Here is a 14,117-nt window from a genome sequence, read left to right as displayed (position 1 = left end):
CGCGCCGCAGCGCCCAAGGACGGGGAGAAGGAGGATGGGGGGGGTGTGGGGATATGTGTGTGTGGGGAATCGTGGCGACCACAGGCCTTTTTGCACCGCGGGGGGGTGGCAGAGTGGGGGCTGGAGGGAGCGGGAATATTGACCGGAGGGATTTTAACGGAGCAGCGCGGGGAGGGGTTTTAGCAGCATCTTCCGTGCGGGAGTAGCCACGGTTGGGTCTTAGTCGGGCATCGGTGTCCTGCGGTGCTTCCTGCAGCTCTGGAATGTCGGGGGAAAGGCGTTATTTATTGCTCCTACAGTGAGGGGAAGCCTCTCGCAGGGAGGGGGCCCTGGGGAGGATTGGTGCACCAGCGATGCTAACGGCATCTTCGGGGGTTCATTATGCAGCCGGCTAAAATAAAGGTAGCGGAGCGCTTTGGAGTTTTCATTTTGGCTCCGGGGGAAGTTACAGCTCAAATTAGCAGTACCTGGCATTTTGTTGTACGACTTTTCCTTTAAGGGACAGCAGAAAGTCATTCACTCCAGCACCTATATAAGGACCACTAGCCTCAGTCTCTCCATGGCTCAGAAACAAACTTACGGGCAGATAGTATTTTTTTTTTTCTTTATGTTTATTGATTTCCAACCTCATGAATAGCCCAGTGAAAAGCAGGGAAGAGTGTTCTCTGAAAATTGAATTCCTAAAATTAGGAAAAAAAATCCCTTGAAATGTGTTGAGATGTGATATTCACTGAGGAGGTAATAACTGTGATGCTTTCAATGCGTGCCCTTTCTTGTGCTGTATTGGCCCAGTTCATCTATATTGATTATATTAGGGCTGTCTGCATGGCTCTAATTGAGCGTGCATTTGAACAAGTTGCTGACTGGGGCCTTAAGGTATACATGTTTGTGTCCTCAGAAGGGGGAGAATGTTCTGAGCATGGTCTTTGGTCAGTGAGATAGTTAATAGTAGTGAAATGTTGCCAACTGCCTGATAAATCAGTAGAATTACGCTGATAGTTTTCTGCGTTTCTTGATATGCTGCAGAGCAATAGCAGAGGGCAAACGCTTCAGAGTTGTTTTTTTTTTAGGTGTTTTGTTACATAAACCCAAGTTTGTGACATGCACAAGATTCTTTGTACTGTTATAAATAGTGAGATAAAACATAAGGCAAGCTAAAGGACCCTTTTGTCTTTGCTTTCTTGATTATATTATGGGGAAGGTTTTTTTTTTTTCAGCAGTACCTTCAGAATCATTAGAGTTCAATTTGCAGGTACCTTACCTATACTTCGCCCTTTAGAGGAACTAGAGTTACAGCAGTGATTAGAAAAGATATAGTCTCTTCAGGAATGTTATCTCTGAGGAATTATTTTTCTATCTTTATATAGAGAGATACTTTTGTGGTTTTTTTAACATTTCATCTTTTTGCTTAAGTCTGTAGGAGGGCATAGGACGTGGCTTGATTGGTGGCTGTCTTTCTGCAAGCTTATTTTTTTGTCTTGTTTGTTTTTTCCACACTTGAAATACATTAGGTATCATTTGCAAAGCTGTATGTCTTGTTTTGTAGCTACTCTTTTAAGTGTTGAGCTTGATCCTATATGTATAAGATCAGCTGAAAAATCCCCAAACACTTTCTAAACTGAATGGAAATCAAATCACCTGTCCTGGAAACCCAGCCACCTCTAAGGTTAAAAATATCAAGTAGCAAAAGGGCTACAGTTGTGTGTGTATGGGGCATAAAGTTGGGTCAAAGAAGAGTTTGTCTCTGTGGTGTATGTGGCAGAAGAATGTGAGTGCCAGGTTATGGTTGTGTGGAACATGTTGGCATCCTGTATTCATGAAACCAAGGGTGTCCAAAGGCACTTTGCTCTCAGAGAGGCGTTTCACACCTTATCACTATTGTGGTGTAGTTTTGGCAGGCGGCTCTGCTTGCCTCCTGATCGCTGGTCCGTTTTCCTGGAGCTGTGGGTTTCTTGCTTGTAGGAGAAACCATTCGAAGTCTGAAGGTTCCCATGGGGCGTTATGGTTTGGAGACCCAGGCCTTTCCTCCAGGGAGTCTGCCCTGCACATGAAGGCTGCATGCCAGAAAGGTCTTGAAGGAACAGGAGAGGGCAAAGCAGACTCGTCTCTGCTTGAAGTGCCAAACAGGGTTAAAGGGGACAGAGGATGGAGCAGGGTCATGAGATAAGACCAAGGAAGGATGTATCTCTGGGTAGTTATTCTTCTCAAAGATATTCCTGATGCATTTTTCTGGAGGGGTCAAGGTAGGAGCCTAAAGTTCAGAGACCTGAACACACTGTTGTGTTTCTGAACTAGAAACAGTGACTTTCTCCAAACTCTGTGGGACTTCATCATTGGATTCACCTACCGTGGACTCATAACCATGCAGAAGGACCTAAAATTGCACCTCTGAGGTCCTTTAAAGCATTGTAAGAAAGACCACTGGCCTCACAAGGCTTTGGTTCGAGTTAATTAGAGCCATTAACAGCAGGAGTGCAGGGCCTGTCTTGGAGCAAAAGCATCCTATCCTTTGAGGTTTGCAGCTCGTGGTGGTTCCTTGGTGATATCTTCGAAACCTTGCTGGGCGGTGCTACTAAGGTCTTGTCTGCGGAGAAATGACCAGGATGTAGAATGAGGCAAACATGGATGTAAAGGTGGGTGTGAGGGGATGACATGATGGACCCGCAGCTCTGCAGGGATGGGCACGACACTGCGGTGAATGCAGGCTGACAGGTCTTTTCCTGGGATGTCCTAGTGCCGTGGGACATGCTGAAGTATGAAGAGTGTCAAGGACTAGCCAGGTTAGCCATCAGGCCTGGAAAGAGCAATAGCAGCATTTACTGGGTCCAGAGGACAGCCAGCACGGTGAGGTGGGAGAGGCAGCCAGCTCCTCTGGGATGCACTGGAAGATGAGTGTTGAGACTGCCAGAGACTTTCCAGTGAAATATTAATGCTGTAAATTTTCAGTTCATTCAAAATGTCTACAGTCCTGTGCCAGTTCTGGTGGTGCTTTCCTCAGTGAGGTTTTCTGCATCCCAGGCAGAGATTCTTCTCAAAGTGAGGAACCGCTCCAGCTCCTTGGAGATGTCCAGTAACCTGTGGATGATTTTCTTTCTAGTAATATGGGAAGTTCAAGTTAAAAATCCTGACCAGAGCAGGGTCTCCCAGATGGGTTTCTTTTCAGGGCTGTGTCTAGTATCTGGGCTGTTGGAGGGCCTGCCTGGGGTCGTCTTGCAGGAGAGCCGATTTCCCTTGCGGAGGCATCGGAGCAGGGAGCTGAACCCAGATCTCTTGCAGCCTCTCACCCACACTTTCTTGGGCAAGACCTGTCTCAGAGCTGCAAAGTTCTGGTGACTCCATGGCCAGGTTTAGACCTTTGGCCCATCTGCAGGTTTGATGGGGTCGGCAGTTGGTTCTTTGGGTACACCGCTGTGTGCCTGGGGCCAGCAGCCGTCGCAGAGGCGTTGTGTGCTAACCAGGGGCTGTGTAACAGAGGTGCAGCACCTGGGGCCCGCAGCCAGCACACACGTCTCCATTACTTAACAGTTTGCTCTTGTTTCTAATGCCAAATCTTTGTCCCTGGCACCACTCTTGTTGACTTCCAAAGGGTATGAAATTGGCACTTCATTCACATTAACTTTTTTTTTTTCCTTTTCTGCTCATACTTAAAATAATGGCAGATCAATATATTAAATTCATGTGGCTTTTTTGAACCTAAAAGTCACTGTCCATTTCTAAGTGGGGCTGTGGGCAAAGGAAGCCACAACCTGACCTCTCCTATGCAAAAAAAAACATAGAAAATGAGTTACAATGCAGTTCATGGATGTCAGATCTCAACTGTAAATCATGACTTTTTTGAACAATACTAATGCATGTTTATGGGAGCAATCTTTGTTTTGAAGACATAGATTAAGTGCCCTGCATTACAAAATACCTAAAACTGTTCATTACTTTTACCCTTGGTGTAGATACTGCTGTCATGTTTCATGGAGAAGGATATATGGAGAAATGTAACCTGGCCTGGCAGGATCTGAGAGTAAATCATATGTCTTAACTCAATTCTTTGCATCATGCACTTATCCATAATTTAATGATATGAATCGTACTTTCTGAAAAATTATTTTTCATTCTCAAGCACCCTTTTCACAGATCTATTTAAAAACGCACCTGCCAACCATATGCTTGAAAAAAGACTCCAGCAGTGTAGATAGGAAATTCCAAATTCTTGCCACAAATTAAATGTTGCCTACTAATTACCAGGGACAAGAAGAGTATGCTTGATGCAGTTATGGGGTGATTAGCAAGTTTGGCAATAAATTTTGCTTCCTCGATCTGTCTGTCATTCCTCTCAATGTTCCAGCCCTCTGTTCCCCGCTAAATTGTAAGTTCACTCCACAAGTTGTAATGTTGAACACAATATATAGTATTAAAGTTTATAATAAGTGGCCCTCCAAGGTGCCTGGCTGAACTCCTGCATGATCCAAAGGGACTGGACAATTGTCCCGCAGTTACGTCCCATATCAATAAACCACTTACGGTGTCTCCCTCCTGTTTTGAAAATAAGAAAGGGCCATCAGGGCAATCAGAAAAAAATACTAACATCTGAACAATTTCCCCTCTCTTCAAGGCGTTTTAAAGCCATGTCCCCACGTTCAATGTTGTCCCTGTTGCCTTGCAGGCATCTTTCCCAGGGAACCTGCACTTAGTGATGGTTCTTCGTCCCACTGGGTTTTTCCAGCGTACCTTCACTGACATCGGATTTCGGTTCAGTCAGGAGGATTTTCTACTCAAGCTACCGGTACGAGCGTGCAGAGGTGTTGTGCCTGTGTGTGACTGGAGGCTGTCTGCGCACCTCGGGTCGGGGTGTGACAGTGTCCCACTCTGCAAGCACCTATGTGATGAGTAACCAGAATATCTCTGACACAAATGCCCCATTTCCAACAAATCTCTGTCCATTAAATCTTTTCCGTAGCATTTCTCAGCTCCCTTGTGCACAGTTTGCTCACCACAGAGCGTGTCCGTGGTAGTGGGTGGTGGGCTCCTCAGCCTGTCCTCAACCCCCATATAGTCTGCATGTTTCCGTGGAGGATAAAACCATGCTCAGAATTTTGTTTAATGTCTGAAATATCAAAAGACACGTCTAGTGAAGCTTTCGCTATGAATTCCACCCATAACTGCCATTTTGATCTCAGTGTAAACTCCACACCAACATCATGTTGATATTTGTTTCTAAAATAGCAACTGAAATGATTTTATATTCTCAAGTCAAAGTTCCCGAGACTTCTAAAGCCACCTTGATTATAGGACATAATGAGAGATTAAGAGACATAATTAAGAGAAGAAAAGTATTTTATGGAATCTAAGGCAGACGCAAGTACAAATGCAGAAAACAAACGAGTGTTTTCCTTTAGGAAATAATATTATTTTCACAAACTTTGCATTTTTCCCTTTAAAATGATAGTCATTTGCACAATTTTGAAAACTCATGACTTATCCTAGTGCAAATCAAGAGACACAAATGGGTGTTTATTTATGTGAAATTGGCCATTGCTTCATAACTTATTAAAATGTTTAATTTTTTTACAGATAACTGGTCATCCCTTGCAAAAACCTGCATTACTTGTGCTTTCAGCTCTGTTCTGCAGTCAGATACTGCAGCATCTCACTGTGCTTTGCATTTAAGGAAGAGATCAGGGTTGGCTTACAAAAATGGTCAAATACATCAAATAAAAGCCATAAGCATAAGAAGAAAGCCATGTTGTAAAACTATATTTAGAGCAAACCCAATTGTTAGATACACAAAAGATTTGTAGGCGTGATCTGTGTCTGACTTGGGTAGAAGCGATGATTAACCAGCAGCGTTGCCTCGTTTGTAGGTTGTGATGCTGAGCTCAGTTAGCGACCTGCTGACATACATTGATGAACAGCAATTAACCCCGGAGTTTGGAGGCACCCTGGAGTACTGCCACAGCGAGTGGGTCATCTTCAGGACTGTACGTACCGGGGCTGAGCACTGGGCTCTTGGGTGTTTGGGATCAATTGAGGAAGTTTTTCTGTGAGGCAGTGAGCAATGGGCAGCTGAAAGTAACCTCTGAAGCCAAGTACATTTCCTCGATCAGATTTGCAGAGGAGTCAAGTGGCGTTAGGCGCTTGATGGGTTTATTAGGGAATTGGATGATTAACTCAGGCTGATTTTGAAATTGTTCCCAAAAGATCTGTTTTCTTAAGTCTCTATTAAAGTTCCCTTAATGGTAGACACAAAACAGGCGCGCTTTTTTTTTTTTTTTTTTTTTTTTTATTAAAATCACAGATGTATTTGGGAACCAGGGCAATGAGACTGCTTTCTGCATACTGACTGAATGCAGAGAATTCAGAAAATTTCCTTTTGTTTTTGTTCTTTTTTTTTCTTTGCAAGAATTTTCCTTTAATGTTGCCAGGAATCAGGCATTTAATTCCCTGACCTGTGCCTTGCCATGTGTTTCTATGCTTCCTGTACACTCTTAGTTTTCAGTGGGACTTTGTCTCCCAGATTAACAGCAGGTTGGATTCCTGGTTACCTTCCAAACAAATCAAAGCGCTAATGAAAAATGTACCAGACATCCTAGTGCCCCTTAGCCTGCAACATCATCCACACCAGCAGATGTGGAGTTCAGTATAAAGACAAAAGCACAAGACATTGTAACTGGAATAACTCAAGATACTTCCTGTGCCATTAATTTTGTGCCAGTTTACGCTGATTCGCTGCCAAATTAATGAATTTTTTAAATTTTTGGCTCCTAGTTTTGTTCTTTTGCATGATGTGTTAAAGTGATAATGGCATCGCTCTCACACTTGGAGGCAAAAATGACAACATGAATGACAAAACCTGTTAATCTAAGGAAAAGATAGTTTCTAGCCTGTAGCTGCATATGGTAGATACATGTCCATATGAAAAACCTCTCTCAAAATTGCCTTGTAGTGTACTCATAAAACATTTCCTGAAATTTCCATGGAAAATGCACACTGTTTAAAGAAATAAACTCAGATGTAAGTGATCACATTATATTACCCTGTTCTCAAGAGCAGAGCTGGAGCTGTGAGTGGGGCTGGGGCAGCCTCACCTTGCCCAGTGGTGTGGGAGCTGCTTGGTGCCCAGAGCTCCCACAGGCTGTCTGGGATGTGCTGGGGAGGTACCAACAGCACTCATTTCCATCCCACTGTCTCCACTTTGTCTCCTGCCCGCTGCTTGTCTCCCTCCCTTGTCTTCTTAGTGAGCTGTGGATGAGGTGGCCGTGGTGCCAGGCTGCCTTGTAACCTTCCATTCAGGCTTGCAAAGCTGGAAACATCCATCACCAAGAAGTCAAATACATCTCCAAAGCCCTACTGCCTGGAGGTGCTTCCCAGTGTGGGTTAAACAGAGGAGAGGAATAATAGAAGAGGAATTACAGGAATTTGCAAGATGGATCCTATAGTGGCTTCTATAACTGTCCAGTATGTTGTAGGAAGAAAGTCTCAGAGTGCACAAGAACAGGCAACAGAAAACAAAGCATGCCCAAAACTATCCCTATTTAAGTCCCTGTTGTGGATCCAGACTGCACTAAAAGCCGTCTGGCCATGTGTTGGTGGCCGCTGGCTGGTGCACCGCGGCACACAGCAGCTCTGTCTGCGGCGGGCATCCCACCCAGCTCTCACAGAGCAAGCTGTTAGGCTCCTCTGCACATCGCGGCCTTGGCTCTTTACATACTCTTAATGAGTTGTAGGAATACCCTGAATCCCAAGCCGATTGCAATGATTGTCTCCCACCAGGCAATAGAGAGTTTTGCACTGACCGTGAAGGAAATTGCACAGATGTTACAGTCCTTTGGTACGGAACTGGCAGAGACCGAGCTGCCGGACGACATGTATTCAATCGAGCGCATCCTGGCCCTGCGCACGGAAAAGTACTACCAGCTCAAGGTACGTCTCATCAGCAACTCCACCACGGGTTTCCAACCCCTATTGGCTCAGCAAGTTGGGATTTCTAGGGTTTGACTGCCTGTTCGTTTGGTGCCCACTCCTCCTTCCCTCCCATGCTTGTGTACGTGTCGACAGACAAAATAAAACACAGCATGACTGTATCTGTATGTTCCCCTTACATTTGCCATCCTCTCAAGCAGATTACCCTGCCAGCATCCAGCAAACTGTCTCAGCTGCCACCTCCTTGCTGGCTGCAGAAGTTGGTGTCTGTAGCGTGCTCCTCCCTTGGGCTTTGCACGTCTTGCTAGCAGGAGGCTTTGTCCCCTCTGCGTTCATGCCCTCAGTGGGATTCTCTCCACTTCACCCCCACGGCTGAAGGAACCTGCATGCACAGATCAGCAGCAGGTCTGGAGGGGTGGTTTGTCCCCAGGTCCCTCTGCCTGATGCAGCTTCCCTGGGGGGGACTTCAGGGAACTGTGCCGGAGAGCACCCAAGGTGCAGATTTTGTGCAAGCACATGGTACAATACATACAGAGCACTCATGATCCCTGTCTTCATGTGAGCCTTCATGTTTCATCTTAAACAACATTTGTGTCTCTAATATTTTAAGCTTTTTTTTCAACTGTTTATGATTGTGGTTAATATTGTTCTCGGAGTTAGCAGAAGCTTTAGTGCAGCCAGTTGCTGCTATATCGAGCTGTCATCTTTATTGCTCCTGTATCTTTCTGGGGACAGCACAGGCCTGTCCCCAAACCCTTGCTTCAGAACTGATTCCTGTGTTAATAGCCATGCTGTGCAGCTAAAGAATGAGCTCCTTTGCCTTATGACAGGATTCATTTACATAAGTCAGAGAAGTGTATCTATTTTCATTTATAGCCATTTGTCATTCACGTGACAGTGAGTTTCCATAAGGCTGCCTGTAAGAAATATGCAATATGACATCCAAAGTGTGCTGTGTGTAGGCATGAATGTGTGTGCGTATGTATAGAATGTATCATTGTAGATACTGCCAATAGTTCTTTATTTCTTTTTTGTAAATGAAGAGAGCTGTAGTATAAAACGGCGGCTACATATATTGCAGTACGACTTACTGACTTCAACTTCGTGCTTAGGACCATAGCCAAAGTGCAGGGGGCAAATACCGACTACACAATGTGGTCCTGTATATAAACCCGTCAGTAATACACACTTTCCTCTGTGGAGTAATAAAACGTATCATGTGTTTTCATTTGCATATAAAGCACAGCAGTACTTAGTACAAGGCATCTGTTGCTTTTAATGCCTCGTCTATTAATTTCAAATATCAAACCCACTCGTTGGCTTTTGACTGAAATGAAGTCCATTGGCTTTTTTTCTTTTGTTCCTTCTAAGACCATGAAAGATGAAAGCAGATGAGAAACTGTGCACAGATTGTGGTGACAGCAAGACATGGGATCCTTATCTCTCTCATGACAACCCCAAGCTCGGTACAGCTGATTCCTGCATTCAGATAATGAGTTGATCAGAATAATTTATGTAGCTGTGATACTGAACAGAAGCTGGTTGCAAACACAATGAAAAAATGACAGAGTAACTAAGAATTTAACCTCTTTGATATACTGAATGAGAAAAAATCAAGTTAACACCTGTTTGACAGTCAGGCTAATTTGTCATATGTATAATGAAAGTCTCTGAATCAAAAGGGGAACGCAGGGCTCTGGAGAGTGAGATGTAAGAGGATGAAATAACAGCCACCTGAGATCTAAGGCAGGCTCCATAATTCCTCTTCCCTTTTGAGTCTCCTGGATGTAGTAGTATCAAAAGGAGACAGCGGTTTTTGCCTGTGGTCATCTCCCGTGATGTTTTAGTGCTAAGGATGCAAACTGGCAGCAGACACTGTGTGTGGGAGAGGAGAAGCTCCTGTGGCTGTGTCCTCCTGCTCCTGGGCTGCTGCCCTGACGATGCTGTTGTGTTTACGTTACCGTGAGCTATCTGGGGTAGGCTGATATTTAAGCAAGCCTGTGCTTTTGGAATCTTCTCCCTAAAGTGGTTTTATTGTTGTTTCTCTTGCAATAGAAATCTGGCCACCTCGTAGGATGGGGTTTTACTCCTCCAGGAGTTGACTCTCCAATGGAGCTGTGCACAGGTCTCTCCTTCAGGGCTCCTTCTGACTTGGTTCATCAGCCACATCTATTTTCTCCTTCCTTCTCACCTCTGTGTTTGATCTCTTTTTTTTTTTTTTTTTTTTTTTTTTTTTTTTTTTTTTTTTTTTTTTTTTTCCTGAAAATAATTGTCTAAATGCACCTGTTTGCTTTGGGGCTGAGCCCAACACTCCACTTCCCTAAGTGGAGGTTACATTGAAAGTGCTGACTTGCCTCTATATGTAGAGGCTTTAAGTAAATGGTGCCACACAGTCTCAGTCCCAGCTTTGTCCCACTGTGGAATGCTCTTCCTACAACCTCCTGTGATGACCTTGATGGAGAAGCACAGCCTCCAAGCTGGAGAAATACTTGCTTGAATATATGAAATACATGAGCCTGTAGATAGATATCTAATACAAGCCCACCTGCTCACCAGGTGGTAGTGCGTCCTCCCGTCTCTTGAATCGTTTTGTGGCCTGCTGTTTTCATGTGTGCCAGCCTGGCGATGAGTCCTTGGTTCAACCTCCTCCAGCTCCAGGGGCTGACCCCACATTAAGGGGGCTAAAACATCTGCTGGGGGTCCTTTGGTCTGATGGATATTAGTGCTTCATTTCATACGGGGAAACTAAGGCAGGAGAAATACAAAATAACTTATCCTTACCTCACAAAAAGTAGCCTGAATCAGAAATATTTTGCATTATACAGGAAGATATCACGGCAGTCACGAAAGAGGGAAACTTGCTTTTGAGCAGTTTTGAAGAGCCTGACTCTGAGGAATGCAGTCAGGACCAGCACCACGAGAGGCCTGGGGACTGGGAGACTGTGAATCGGTGAGTACACTTTGTTCCTCATTTGTCTGATTTGTGAGTGGAAACACTCAGGTTATTTAAGCATAGATATGTTGTTTAGGTCACGTATCAAACAGGTAAAGACAAAGATGCCAGGGCTTTGCTCTAGACCCATTGAATTGCTGGGTGACTTGTGTCAGATGACTTTGATCCTCTCTGATTTTTTTCTCCTACTGATGCAGATGCAGGGTTCTCCCCTGCCAGGCTCCCAACTATCATTCAGGTAAATGGGGACAGCAACAACTGCTTCACACAGGTGCTGTCATCTGCAGTGACGATTTTATTAAGATTCTGAGATCTTCACAAGTCATATATGCACATCCGTTGACTTCTTCCAAGAGCTTGGGTCCAAAAGACCTGCATAGGTGATCTTTAGGGCTTGTCTGTCTCTGCTTGTCCTCTATTTGCAAATTGTTCCAATCCTGTCCTTTTTCTGTGCTCAAGGTTACTTGGCCAGCTCCATGAGATGGAGACTGCTTTTGATGGCTTCTGGGAAAAACATCAGTTAAAAATGGAGCAATATTTACAACTGTGGAAGTTTGAGCAAAGTTTTCAAGAGGTATGATCAGGTGCACTTCTATTGGCATGAGGAGGAGTTGGAGATGAAAAGGATTGGAGAGGAGAGAAGATTTTATGCCTTTTATTTTGAGAGTGTTTAATTTATGCTGCTGTTCCTGACTCTGACAGGGCTAGCTAGCTTGGGGAGACCACTGTGCTTCTTCATTCAGAGCTAGTTTGGGTATCACTGCCCTGCAGTTGCATAAATCTTGCTGATAGAAGCATCTTTGAATTTAGAAATTAGGTTTTGGACACTAATTCTATTATTGGATTTAGCAGTCTTAGCTAAAGTGTGATTAATTTTGGTCAGAGAATGATTTTCTGCCTATGCTTTGTATCCTTTTGCACAGTCTTCTTCTTTGTGTCTAGGTCAAGAGTGCCATTGAATTTTTAATGGGTCAGCAAGCAGAGGTGCCCGACACTGGCGACAGCATCCTGCAAGTAAAACAGAGGCTCAAGGACCTGGCTCATTTCGATGGTATGGCTCAGGTGAGAGCATCTTTCACGGAAAGAAGCACTAATGAAACACAAGAGGCACATTCTGTATTTGTGGTAGGAGGTGCTTTCTGAAATTACCTGATTCTAGTGGAATTCGTTGGTAAGTGGCTGCACAAAAGGATTGATTTCATGTCTTTGCTCTGTGCAGCAACTCTATGTGATCACTCTGAAAGCCAGGAACAGGATATTTAATTATCATAGTTAAAATAAATTGCTGAGCCACCATGAAAATCCAGAACAGATAAATTTCTGAACATAGGGGAGGCGTGGGAGTTAATGAGCTGGAAGAAGAATTATTTATATGTTAAGTGATTTAGCAGTGCTAATAGGCAGCGACTTGTTACCAGGCACATGGAGAGGCAATAAAGTTGCTATCTTGACGTGTCTGTGATTTGAACTTAACATATGGATGAAGACTAAGAGATGTAGTGGAATGCAGAGTGAAGAGATGATTCATGGAAGCCCAACTGAGGATGTGATTTCTGTAAAGGGATGTGCTTGGCAAGTGGGCTGGGGCCAGTGGAGAAATCCTGAGGGCTCTGGACAGAACCCCAGAGGCTTCTTTAAAAATAAGAGTCCTATGGGAAAGATCTGAAGCTTTTTGGCCATTTGGAAGAAATGTTTATGGAGAGAGGGAAGAGGAACAAAAGGCCAAGCGGACGGGGTGCACCAGGGAAGCAGTCCCAGCAGAAAGCCAGCCCTGGAGAAGGTGTAACCATTACACTGACCGAGATGTGCAGACAAGAGAGCATGGTCTTTGCATCAAGCTTTGCTGTGAAGGGCCTGGTTTGTTTTAACCATAAACTTAACTGCTCAAATTCCCTTTCATGCTTATGAGCATAGTGTGCCTAAAGCGGACATCAGCTGCATTTGTTTTAGAGTGCAGGTCCTGGAGACAACGGCAATACATTGCCAGCAGCCGTTCACAGCATTGCTAGTTTGGTAAAATACTGTTTTCTTCTTCATCCTCTTTTTTGGATAGCAAGAGTTTGGTTTGTTTTTTTTTTTTTTTTTTTCCCAGATGATAGGTGCCATTTTATCCTGCATAAGACACTCATTCTGGCTACTCCTAATGGCAGTCATCTCTGTGTGTACCTGAAATCGGATAAGACAAGAAAGGGCGTGTTGTAGATATTTTGTCATTGTTTCAGTAAATGTGCACTCTATTTTTTTCCTTTCACTGAAGGATCTGATAGGGAAGGCTCAGGTGGTGATACTGCATGGACACCAGCTAGCAGCAAATCATCACTACGCACTCAACTTAATCTGCCAGCAATGCAACGAGCTGCGGCACCATTCTGATGTCTTGTCTGATGAGATCAAAAGGAAGCAGGTGCGACTGCAGAAGACCTTGGATCTTCATACCCGCCTTCAGCAGGTAGAGTTCAGAGACACAGTGTGTTGAGAAGTAGTTAGCTTCTCCGTGGGGTTAGCCTCTCTACTTCTTAGCTGGAAGCATCTGGAATTTGCAGGTTTGCTTCAGCAGTTCATGGTTGGAAAGTGTTCCCCAGAGGCTGGAAGAGTGCTTCACCCCTCACTTAGCTGGTTAAATTAGCAAACAGATATCTGCTGGTGCTGTGAATAGTCAGCAGAAAGAGGTGGCCATCTCCAGAGGGCAATTCGGAACACCAAAGTTCAGCTGCTGCAGTTGGTCATGCTGTCATGCTGCCTCCATGTATGAATTGACTTTCGAGGTTTTCACACCCAGTGCAATAGAGGTAATGCTTTCAGATAAACTCCAGCCCTTTTTTTTTCTTAGCGATTTATTAAGAATGAACATAGCTGACTGTAAAATAAGGTGACAGATTGGTAGATAGGCGCAGCTGCTGTGTGCTAGCATGGAAGTGGGAGTCATGTGGCTCCAACGCTCTTTGATATCTTAATCAGCATCAAATATTCATTTAGGGAAATTCACACTAATTAGGCCAGAAGGCTCATGGCTGTAATATGCTTGAGGCCATTAAGAGAAGCAGTGAAGTTTGACCCTGTTCCATTTCACTGTTTCGGGGGACTAGGGAACTTGTTTTTTCTCTCTCTGTGCTCCCCTTCAACATTGCACTGATCTGTGGGGATGGACGGTTCCTCAGCAACCTCTCAGCTGCAGTGTAGTGTCCTCTCCTGGACTACTTGCAGTCCTGGTTGGTGCTAGTGATCTAGCCCATGGGCTCTGCTGGAGCAC

General features: G+C 44.4%; 1 protein-coding gene across 2 annotated transcripts in view; it reads left to right on the top strand.

Annotated features, from left to right (window-relative positions):
- MCF2 (MCF.2 cell line derived transforming sequence) overlaps nucleotides 1-14,117 on the top strand; it is a 47,730-nt gene that overhangs the window by 8,761 nt on the left and 24,852 nt on the right. For both annotated transcript variants that reach the window (XM_026848733.1, XM_026848734.1), the window contains exons 4-10: nucleotides 4,658-4,777; nucleotides 5,856-5,972; nucleotides 7,765-7,914; nucleotides 10,740-10,864; nucleotides 11,327-11,441; nucleotides 11,810-11,929; nucleotides 13,125-13,316. In XM_026848733.1, the coding sequence (XP_026704534.1) occupies nucleotides 4,658-4,777; nucleotides 5,856-5,972; nucleotides 7,765-7,914; nucleotides 10,740-10,864; nucleotides 11,327-11,441; nucleotides 11,810-11,929; nucleotides 13,125-13,316 (939 nt within the window). The remainder of the gene's footprint in view (nucleotides 1-4,657; nucleotides 4,778-5,855; nucleotides 5,973-7,764; nucleotides 7,915-10,739; nucleotides 10,865-11,326; nucleotides 11,442-11,809; nucleotides 11,930-13,124; nucleotides 13,317-14,117) is intronic.

This window comes from Athene cunicularia, assembly GCF_003259725.1.
Source record: "Athene cunicularia isolate RWA chromosome 4 unlocalized genomic scaffold, athCun1 chr4_part3, whole genome shotgun sequence".
NCBI lineage: Eukaryota > Metazoa > Chordata > Aves > Strigiformes > Strigidae > Athene > Athene cunicularia.
The sequence above is the reverse complement of the archived record's forward strand: the minus strand, read 5'-3'. Positions and strand labels throughout refer to the sequence as shown.